Genomic DNA, 11,728 nt, shown 5'->3' with positions numbered 1-11,728 from the left:
TAAAAAGGCACTAACTGCTTTTATATAAGGAGGTAGAAACACAGTCCCTCCGTGTCCTTTAGTCCTGATGCTCTGCATTATGGTATCTGTTACTGTGTTAATTGTTTCTGTCTCACACGGCCAGTTTGGGCTTTATTCTGCCTATGTCTGGGACGGTGACAGGTTCCTATACAGAGAAGAGCGGTAATGTGTCCATGTATGTGTGTGTCCACACCTGTGTGCATGTGTATGGAAAAGCAGCGACACTCCAGGAAGGGTTAAGTTACAATCAGGCTGTCTGTGTGCAGCGGCCCCATGGCTGGCCCAGGAATGGGGTGGGCCTGGAAGGTGGGGTAGGCTTGCCTTGCATCAGCTGCTCTTTCCAAGACAGGAGTGCACATGCTTGCCCAGCTGGCCTGAGTGTGTGGAACTCCAGTCGCCTTTAAGAATGGCTTCAGAAGCCCACACCTGGCAATCACTCCCCCAACCCCCTTGCTCCTCCACGGCAGGTTGCATTTGGGAAACTCTCCAGTCGGTCATTAGAGGAATGAGCCGAGAGTGAGCCATTCATCAGCTCGCCAGCGCTTGGTGAAAATCAGCAAGCAAGGATGGATGTGGACAGCCTTCTCTTGAATGGAAGCAACATGACGCCTCCCTGCGAACTGGGGATCGAAAACAAGACGTTTTTCTGCTTGGATCAGCCCCATGCTTCCAAAGGTAGGTGTCAGAGGCTGATATTTTAATTCAGAAAACTATTAAGTTGGGGGAAGAAATCAGCAAAGGCAAGGCTGACTGCGAAAATATAACAAAGTCCTCTTGAGACAAGGCTGGGTAAAGTCATCTGTTCAGAAGTTTGAATAAGAGATCAAAAAGCAGAATTGAGTCCAATGTTCTTCTTGTTCCCCAGGGGAGAGTTGGGATTAATGTACAGGACTTGGGGGCACAAAAGCAGTGGGAGGAGGACCTGAAGTGGAGCCAGAAGCGAGGACAAGTGTAAAAGCTTGAACTTACAAGCATCACAGAAAAGGTGCTGTCACAATCTAGCTGTCGCCTTTTCTTGGGGGAAATCAGTGTGAAGAAGTGATTCTAGCAAAATAATGCTTAGCAGCTTAGGAAAGAAAGCAATCACTATTCACTAGAGGAGCTTTGTTCTTAAGAAAAAGTGGTTCCCTGAGTGAGTGATCCTTTAACAGACCAACATTTTAGAAGCAACTGAACACTCTGTGCTCTCCTCACTTTGTTTCTGCAAAATATTGTAAGTACAGGGAGATCTGGGTTCAATGATGTCCGCCCCTGAAAAAAAAAAATCGGCAGGAAATAAGTGTTTGCTGCGCGTGCTAGGTTTTAACATTCTGCTCTCATAACCTCCATCCCTCGTCTCCGTTCCTCCTCTCAGAGTGGCAGCCAGCCGTGCAGATTCTCTTGTACTCCTTGATATTCCTGCTCAGTGTGCTGGGAAACACGCTGGTCATTACGGTGCTGATTCGGAACAAGAGGATGAGAACGGTCACCAACACCTTCCTGCTCTCCCTGGCTGTCAGTGACCTCATGCTCTGCCTCTTCTGCATGCCGTTCAACCTCATCCCCAACCTGCTCAAGGATTTCATCTTTGGGAGCGCTGTCTGCAAGACCACCACCTACTTCATGGGTGAGTTAGGGTGCCTATTTCTGGAGCTCGCCCCAGACCCCGCTCAGCCCCAGACCTTCCCCAACCCCTAACAGCCAAAACAAAACATCTGTCTGTGTAGGGCTAGGTGTAAGGACAGAGGAGCTGGCTTTATGGGGGGGTCAGTCCTCATAACTCCCCAGAAGTCAGTCCCCAGTTTTAGGGGTCAGTTTCTCAAAGTGGAATAAGTTGGTAAGAAGCCACAGAAGAGGTTGGTTTTGCTTGCTTCTGTTAGAAAGTAAGACAGATGCAAGCTGTTCTGTTCCTTCCTGGAGGTTGTTGATTGTATTCTGAGCTCTACCCAACCCAAGGCATGGCTTTTGGGGTGGCCATGGTGCTGGAAGAGGGCTCTTTCTGCCGTTGCTCTGGCTTTCCTAGGGAACAGGGGCTATTTGAAAACCAGTTTCATCAGAGGTCTAGATTCCCTTCTCAGGATTCACTTCCCAGACTGTTTTCCGAGGGTCTGGGACCATCTCAGGCAGAGAGAGAGAGAGAGAGAGACCTCTGCCACTAGACGAGGAATTGAATTTGTTCCTAGAGCCTGTGGGTCGCTAAGCTGACACTGGTTGGCTGAGATGTGCAGCTCTCTGCCTTTGCCAATCAAAATGATGGTGATGATAATAAAAGTCACAAGAGCTAATATTTTTGAATGCATTTTTTGAGCACCAGATAGTCTCCTAATTGCTTTATAATAAAAGTCACAAGAGCTAATATTTTTGAATGCATTTTTTGAGCACCAGATAGTCTCCTAATTGCTTTAAGTTTTTACTTCCATGATCATATATTTTTTTTTCTTTATAACAAATTTAATCAGTTATACATATACATATGTTCCCATATCCCCTCCCTTTTGCGTCTCCCTCCCACCCTCCCTATCCCACCCCTCCAGGCGGTCACAAAGCACCGAGCTGATCTCCCTGTGCTCTGCGGCTGCTTCCCACTATCTATCTACCTTACGTTTGGTAGTGTATATATGTCCATGCCTCTCTTTCCCTTTGTCACAGCTTACCCTTCCCCTTCCCCATATCCTCAAGTCCATTCTCAAGTAGGTCTGTGTCTTTATTCACGTTTTACCCCTAGGTTCTTCATGACATTTTTTTTTTTTAAATTCCATATATATGTGTTAGCATACGGTATTTGTCTTTCTCTTTCTGACTTACTTCACTCTGTATGACAGACTCTAGGTCTATCCACCTCATTACAAATAGCTCAGTTTCGTTTCTTTTTATGGCTGAGTAATATTCCATTGTATATATGTGCCACATCTTCTTTATCCATTCATCCGATGATGGACACTTAGGTTGTTTCCAGCTCCGGGCTATTGTGAATAGAGCTGCAATGAACATTTTGGTACATGTCTCTTTTTGAATTATGGTTTTCTCAGGGTATATGCCTAGTAGTGGGATTGCTGGGTCATATGGTAGTTCTATTTTTAGTTTTTTAAGGAACCTCCATACTGTTCTCCATAGTGGCTGTACCAATTCACATTCCCACCAGCAGTGCAAGAGTGTTCCCTTTTCTCCACACCCTCTCCAGCATTTATTGTTTCTAGATTTCTTGATGATGGCCATTCTGACTGGTGTGAGATGATATCTCATTGTAGTTTTGATTTGCATTTCTCTAATGATTAATGATGTTGAGCATTCTTTCATGTGTTTGTTGGCAGTCTGTATATCTTCTTTGGAGAAATGCCTATTTAAGTCTTCTGCCCATTTTTGGATTGGGTTGTTTGTTTTTTTGCTATTGAGCTGCATGAGCTGTTTATAAATTTTGGAGATTAATCCTTTGTCAGTTGCTTCATTTGCAAATATTTTCTCCCATTCTGAGGGTTGTCTTTTGGTCTTGTTTATGGTTTCCTTTGCTGTGCAAAAGCTTTGAAGTTTCATTAGGTCCCATTTGTTTATCTTTGTTTTTAGTTCCATTTCTCTAGGAGGTGGGTCCAAAAGGATCTTGCTGTGATTTATGTCATAGAGTGTTCTACCTATGTTTTCCTCTAGGAGTTTGATAGTTTCTGGCCTTACATTTAGGTCTTTAATCCATTTTGAGCTTATTTTTGTGTATGGTGTTAGGGAATGATCTAATCTCATACTTTTACATGTCCCTGTCCAGTTTTCCCAGCACCACTTATTGAAGAGACTGTCCTTTCTCCACTGTACATTCCTGCCTCCTTTATCAAAGATAAGTTGGCCATATGTGCGTGGGTTTATCTCTGGGCTTTCTATCCTGATCCACTGACCTATCTTTCTGTTTTTATGCCAGTACCACACTGTCTTAATTACTGTAGCTTTGTAGTATAGTCTGAAGTCAGGCAGCCTGATTCCTCCAGCTCCGTTTTTTGTTCTCAAGATTGCTTTGGCTATTCGGGGTCTTTTGTTTTTCCAAACAAATTTTGAAATTTTTTGTTCTACTTCTGTGAAAAATGCCAGTGGTAGTTTGATAGGGATTGCATTGAATCTGTAGATTGCTTTGGGTAGTAGAGTCATTTTCACAATATTGATTCTTCCAATCCAGGAGCATGGTATATCTCTCCATCTATTTATATCATCTTTAATTTCTTTCATCAGTGTCTTATAATTTTCTGCATACAGGTCTTTTGTCTCCTTAGGTAGGTTTATTCCTAGATATTTTATTCTTTTTGTTGCAATGGTAAATGGGAGTGTTTTCTTGATTTCATTTTCAGATTTTTCATCATTAGTGTACAGGAATGCCAGAGATTTCTGTGCATTAATTTTGTATCCTGCTACTTTACCAAATTCATTGATTAGCTCTAGTAGTTTTTCGGTAGCATCTTTAGGATTCTCTATGTATAGTATCATGTCATCTGCAAACAGTGACAGCTTTACTTCTTCTTTTCCAATTTGGATTCCTTTTATTTCCTTTTCTTCTCTGATTGCTGTGGCTAAAACTTCCAAACCATGATCATATTTTATCTCCCAACCACCCTATAAAGAATATACAGTTATCCTTCCCTGATTCACTGAGGAGGGAATAGAGGCACAGAGAGGTTAATAATGTGCCCAAGGACACACAGGTGGTAAGCTACAGAGCTGACTTGAACCCAGATCGGTAGCCACAACAGTGGTGAGTACATGACCTCGCTTTGCCAACTGCTGTGGCTCTTCTAAGGCTGAAACAAAACATGTCTCTTTGTCCCCTCTGTCTGCCAAAATGCTTTGTCCCTTGCCCAATCTGAGAATTAGTTGGGAGAGGAGGAGGAGAGGCGGGGAATGAGGAAGGAGCTGTTGTTTGTTCTGACCTAAGCCAGGCAAAATATGCAGAGCTGAGTTGGGCTAGGGCAGCCTTCAATGACCGGAAAGCTTTAAAAGCCTTTATTTCTCCCAATTGAGGAAGCGGGATCCAGCAGTGACAAAATGATGATGAATAACTGATCTGCGTGACATGGACAAATAACCAAGAAAGTGTCAATCTGGGTCCAGTCCTCTGAAAAGAAAAATGGACTCACAAATGAAAAGGATCATTGTTAAACAATGACGCAATAATAATAACCAACATCTCATAGTGCTTTAGGCTTTCAAGACCTGTCTGTATATATCTTATGATAATATTTAATAATCTTAACCAAGGTTTGTGGAAGGAGATTTAAAAAGAGTGCTTGTGTAGTTGCACAACGTTGTGAATGTGCTAAATGCCACAGAACACTTTAAAATGATTAAGTTTATGTTATGTAAGTTTCACCGCAACCAAAAGTGTTTTAAAAATAGCTGGGGTCTGAGCTAGGAGCTTTAAAACTCTTCCTGAAAATTTCTAGGACAGACTGTTCTAGAAAATGAAAAGCAAGATAATTCTGAAAGCGTTTGCAATACCATAATGGTTTTGTTGGATTTCTGATTCCAGTGATTTCAATTCTTCCCTTAATTTTATGTTCTCCTCAATATTGTTTCTAATAGTTAACACTCATTAAGCTCCTAATACATAGCCAAAAAAAAGACTGCTTGCCTGCTGGTGGGTTTATAAGTACAGTGGACCCATTGTACAGACTTGACTCTGAGGAATTTGGGGCTGTACCCTCTAATTCAGATGTCATCAACTCCTTAAAGTCCTATAAAACACAGCAAATCCTGTCTCAGAATGTAAGTTCTTATAGAATGGTTTCAGGGTTGTAGATTCCTTCAAGTCTCTCAGGAATACTATGGCTATTCTCCCTAGAAAAAGAATATTTTTATACATAGTTTCACAAAAGGCCCCTGGCTAAGAACTCCTCTATCATGGTAAGAGATAAGAGAAGAATCAGTTGAATTTATGGATGAAGAATTAAAGGGGGGCTTCCCTGGTGGCGCAGTGTTTGAGAGTCCGCCTTCCAGTGCAGGGGACACGGGTTCGTGCCCCGGTCTGGGAAGATCCCACATGCCGCAGAGCGGCTGGGCCCGTGAGCCATGGCCGCTGAGCCTGCGCATCCGGAGCCTGTGCTCCGCAACGGGAGAGGCCACAACAGTGAGAGGCCCACGTACCACATAAAAAAAAAAAAAAAAGAATTAAAGGGAATTTTAAGGGGATAAGAGATTATAATAAGTATGTACACACACAAAATACAAAAAATAAGGAAAATTAAGCTCTTTTGACTATGCGTAAGTATATCCTTTTGAACGAGGTGCTTTGACGTCTTTCTCACTGATGACGCACGTTCCTTTTACAAAATACAGGAAGCAAAGAGAATGAGAAAGCAGGCCCTAGCCCTTCCACCCAGAGAAAAACGTTAGTTATGATATGGAGAGTTTCCCCTTCTTCCTTTTTCACTAGGTAATTTTTCCAACACTCCATTTTGAAACTTAGAATGTTTCACTCTTAAAAACAGTTTGGGGACTTCCCTGGTGGTCCAGTGGTTAAGAGTTCCCCTTCCAATGCAGGGGGTGTGGGTTTGATCCCTGGTCAGGGAGCTAAGATCCCACATACCTTGTGGCCAGAAAACCAAAACATGAAACAGAAGCAATAGTGTAACAAATTCAATAAAGACTTTAAAAATGGTCCACATCAAAAAAATCTTTTAAAAAATGTCTGTACTAGAAATTTTCAGGAAGAGTTTTAGTGGTCCCAGCTCAGACCCCACTGAATTTTCAGGCTCACAGTCCTTGAGAATATTGGGTTAAAAGGTCAACTTAACTATGCAGATCATGCTCAAAACTAAAGCTATTCTACAGGTCACTCAGAAATCTCTTCTGTGGGATAGGAACATATTTCATCCACTTGGTTATTAAATAATGAGCACCTTCAGCCTAGGAAGGAGTTGGTTGTAATCAAAGTTCAATAAACTTATCTAAAAATTGGCAATAAGATGTATTTGCAAACACATTTCGTTACCTGCCTCAAATCGTTCTGGGGACAAAGCTGGGAATAAATCATTTTTTAAAGATATATATACACAATATTCTTACCCTGTGAGCGTTTTCCTCTGCTATCTATCAAACCTGCGCAGATCAGGTATGCTTAAGCTCATTGTGCAAATAAACTTTGGATTTCAGAGCCTGCATAACCAGCTTCTTTGCTCCTTTTCCAGGCACCTCTGTGAGTGTCTCCACCTTTAATCTGGTAGCCATATCGCTGGAGAGATATGGTGCAATTTGCAAGCCCTTACAGTCCCGCGTCTGGCAGACAAAATCCCACGCTTTGAAGGTGATTGCCGCTACCTGGTGCCTCTCCTTTACCATCATGACTCCGTACCCGATTTATAGCAACTTGGTGCCTTTTACCAAAAATAACAATCAGACTGCGAACATGTGCCGTTTTCTACTGCCAAATGATGTCATGCAGCAGTCCTGGTAAGGCTGCATGGGTTTATTTGTTTAATACAACTCGATATAATTTTGCAGGTTTAATAAAAACTGAAATGTATTGTCCAGTGTCTAGGGGGATCAGTCTCCTGGAGACTTATTGAGAAGGTTCGCTCTAACCTCTTTCTAGAGGAACAGTGACAGCAAACACTTAGAGTGCTGTGTTTTAAACGCCATAATATATATATATATATATAAATTCAACTAATCCTCTCAAAACCCTATAGGGTGGGTACTATTATTGTCCCCATTTTACAGAGGAAACTGAGACATGGAGAGGTTAAGCAAGTTGCTCCAGGTCCCAAACCTAGAAGAGATAAGAGAGCATCTGGTCTTAACCACTATGCAGTGTGCTTCTGGAAGAGCTCTGATTCTCCAAGAACTGGAGGTAGAGCCGAGGATGAGTTCCGAATCCCACGTGGTTTTTCTTAGAGCTGCAACTGTGGTACTTGCACGGGACACTGTACTGGAAATTAAAAGGCAAGGTTCTAGTACCTGTTTCTTTGCTTACTAGTGGGTGATATTGGACAAGTTCATATCACCTCCCTGACGTTCAAGTCCTTTATCTACACAAAGATTTAAGAATAAAGATATGTTTTTTATCTACCTCATTAGATGGATGTGAGATTCAAATGAGAGCATGTTTATGAAAATGTCACTAAATATCTTTAAAAAGGCTACACAAATGCAGGACATTATGTTTACCAGTTCCCAGCATGTTTTAGAAGGAGGGAGTTAGACATTTTTAAATGGCTCAAGGGCTTCCCTGGTGGCGCAGTGGTTGAGAGTCTGCCTGCCAATGCAGGGGACACGGGTTTGAGACCTAGTCTGGGGAGATCCCACATGCCGCGGAGCAACTGGGTCCGTGAGCCACGACTACTGAGCCTGCGCGTCTGGAGCCTGTGCTCCACAACAAGAGAGGCCCCCATAGTGAGAGGCCCGTGCACCGCGATGAAGAGTGGCCCCCTCTTGCTGCAACTAGAGAAAGTCCTCGCACAGAAACGAAGGCCCAACACAGCCAAAAATAAATAAATAAAAATTTAAAAAAAGTATTAGACATGGGAATAAATGGGAAAATATGAGCTGTACATAGAAAAAAACTGGCAATAGAAACCAACCCTAAAAAACACAGATGTTGGAAACTTCAGACAAGGATTTTTTAAAAAAATAGCTCAAAACTGAGATAATCTCTGCTTTCTTTGCCTTCCTTTTTTTCATTTCATCCAAGTAATGCGTACACACAAAAAGAGTTATGTTGCAAATGAGGGACTTTTCCAAGACTCGAAAAGAACTCTTATCAAAACATGTCCAATTGAAATGAGAAATGGCTCAGCCACTGTGAGCCTCTGACAATTTTATGGCCTAATCGCGCAATCTTAACATGCCAGACTGCAAAAGTGATTTAGGGGCCAGACTCATAAAGAAGGAGGCTGCAATTCTTCAGGAATCAAACATATTTAGAGAAAGCATAGCTCTGGCCCACCAGGCACTAGAACAAGCTTGCCACTGTGCCAATGGGTCAGAACAGCCAGAATGCTTATTTTGCAAAACCAAGGAGGTTTTCCATCATTGCTACCTATGCATTAGATGATTCTGTTGCTATAAAGTCAACAAATGGTATATTGTGATGTTTAAGAGCATGAGTTCTAGAATCATATTGCTCGGGTTCAGATCTCACCTTTGCCACGAGCTGTGTAACTTTGGACAAATTATTTATTGTCTCTAAGTCTGTTTCCTCATTTGTAAAATGGGTATTATGTTAATAGTACCTACCTCAAAAGTTATTATGGGAATTAGATATAGTAATATATATATGCTATATTGAAATTGAATAAGTCATCAATGAATGTAAGCTCTTATTATTACTACTATTTCAGAAACCATTTTATTGAGGTATTCACCTACTCTCATTGGCTTGTTTTTTTTTTTTCTTTTTTAAGCTCTCATTTGTTTTAAATGTAGACTTGTTTCAGGCACAGACTTACACCAAACTTTTCAAATTTAACTAGTCCTTCATAAGAGACTTTATCTGAAAGAAAAGAAGTAAACAACTTCTAATGACTGACCCTCCAGATGGGAAATTTCCAAAGATATTAAATCCTAGTAATTAATGTGTTTCCTCAGACTCATTAAAATGGAGATGAACCTTGCTTATTCCATTCCATCTGAGTTTGTAATGCTAGAGATGCTGGTTATTGGATTGCTTTTTATTTTATTAGGCACACCTTCCTGTTACTCATCCTCTTTCTTATTCCTGGAATTGTGATGATGGTGGCATATGGATTAATCTCTCTGGAACTTTACCAGGGAATAAAATTTGATGCTAGCCAGAAGAAGTCTGCTAGAGGTAACTATCTCTTAGCTGTATGCTTATGCCAAAAGATTACAAAAGCTTATTTTCTGTAACTTAAATAGATATACCCGGAGTGTGTATAGGGTATATTAGAGGTTTTCAAAAGTCTTCTTAGGAGACTCTGTGTCCTAAGGCACAGTCATGAGACCCAGTGTCTCTATTCCTCATCTGTAAAATGAAGAAATTATTCCTCTCAAAAGGGTGCTGATTGGAATAGATGAAATAATACACACATCGCCCAGTTACAAGCTGGGGGCCCATGGGTCCCAGGCTCTCTGTGCCGTTGCATTCAAATGGACCCCCTTCCGCAACCAAAGCAAATTGTAATTCCAGGCGCCATCCTCTCTCCTCCCCTTCACTCTTGTTGCAGCTGCCACAGAGCCTCCCGTCCCCCCCTTCATTATAGTCCACTGGTCAGAGAAACTTACCTGACACCTTTGTTGGTAACACTCGCCCCCCCTTCTCACTCCACCCCTTTACTCAACTCTTTACCACTTATACAACTTCAAGGTCTTCTTTGGTTTTTGCTCATTATGCAGAGTCCTCCCAGTAAAAGCAGTCTGGAGGTTTCCCAAGCAAGCAGGAAACTTCCCCCTGAGGAGCTGGAAGAAGAGTGTGCCTATTCATTCTTGAACAGTTTTTTATCCTTATAATCTACATATGTAAAATATTATTTTACTATTATAAATTATGTACCTCAGACACTATTTATTATTTTAGTGGTTTTAAGTAGCTTTTCATTTGAAGGAAAGGACTAGTGTAAACAACACCTACCCATGTCAAGGCAGGCCCGAGGTCGCCTGCCCAATAGTACAGTTCAAGTGTGGTTTAGCCCCTTGATGCAGGGGGCAGGGGTTCCATGCCTTCTGTCTGGCATGACCCATCCCGAAAAATAAGTGTTATCCCTTGCCCACCCAGAAAGGAAGCCGAGCCTCGGCAGCAGCGGCAGATACGAGGCCACCGATGGGTGTTACTTGCAGAGGTCCAAGCAAGCTCCAGGGAAGCTGGAGCTGCAGCAGCTGTCCAGCAGCGGCGGCGGCAGGCTCGGCCGCATGAGAAGCAGCAGCCCCGCGACCAACCTGATGGCCAAGAAGCGGGTGATCCGCATGCTCATGGTCATCGTGGTTCTCTTCTTCCTCTGCTGGATGCCCATCTTCAGCGCCAACGCCTGGCGGGCCTGTGACACCGCCTCTGCCGAGCGCCGCCTCTCCGGGACCCCCATCTCCTTCATCCTCCTGCTCTCCTACACCTCCTCCTGCGTGAACCCCATCATCTACTGCTTCATGAACCAGCGGTTCCGCCTCGGCTTCATGGCCACGTTCCCCTGCTGCCCCAACCCTGGTCCCCCAGGAGCGAGAGGGGAGGCGGGGGAGGAGGTGGAGAGCAGGACCACCCGGGCCTCTCTGTCCAGGCGCTCGTACAGCCACGCGAGCGCCTCTGCCCCGCCCCCGTGAGCTGTGCCCTGGCCGCCAGCGCCAAAGGATGGAACGGGGACCGAGGGAGGTAGCAGAGAAGGAGGAAAAGAAGAAAGCAGGAGGAAGAGGAAGCGGGAAGTGAAGGAGCAGGAAGGCGCCATCCCCAGTGGGAACTGTTCCTTGTCTGCTTGGCATCCTTCGTCTGGGTGCCAGGGGAACACTACTAGGGCGGGGCCGGGACTGGGTTTCCAGGCAGCTCCAGGCAGGCAGTTTCCATACCAGTCACCATGAGAAAAACCTCAGCAGGCCAGTAACAGGAGTCCAACAGGACTCCTCCTGCACGTGTAATTGCCAAGCACGTGTTCAAACTGGGACGCGGACCCTACTGAGCTTTAGAAGTGGGGCTCTAGAGGGGGCTCTCACCCCCCATAGGGACACCCTTCTGTGCACTGCTGCTTCTGTTGATGCAAAATTTGGGGGGCTACTTTGGCCCTGGGGAGTCCATCACTCTTTCACGTACATTCTGTAG

The 11,728-nt window shown here is 43.6% G+C and overlaps 1 protein-coding gene across 1 annotated transcript; it reads left to right on the top strand.

Annotated features, from left to right (window-relative positions):
* Positions 1–587: 587 nt before the first annotated feature.
* Positions 588–11,238, top strand: LOC307055142 (cholecystokinin receptor type A-like; the record flags this gene model as incomplete). The annotated part of the gene is made up of 5 exons (XM_079707112.1): positions 588–696; positions 1,376–1,627; positions 7,158–7,419; positions 9,651–9,778; positions 10,703–11,238. The coding sequence occupies 5 exons, from the start codon at positions 588–590 to the stop codon at positions 11,236–11,238; spliced, it is 1,287 nt and encodes a 428-aa protein (XP_079563238.1).
* Between the last annotated feature and the right edge of the window lie 490 nt (positions 11,239–11,728).

Source organism: Hyperoodon ampullatus (assembly GCF_949752795.1).
Source record: "Hyperoodon ampullatus genome assembly, chromosome: 1".
In the NCBI taxonomy this organism is placed as follows: Eukaryota; Metazoa; Chordata; class Mammalia; order Artiodactyla; family Ziphiidae; genus Hyperoodon; species Hyperoodon ampullatus.
The sequence above is the reverse complement of the archived record's forward strand: the minus strand, read 5'-3'. Positions and strand labels throughout refer to the sequence as shown.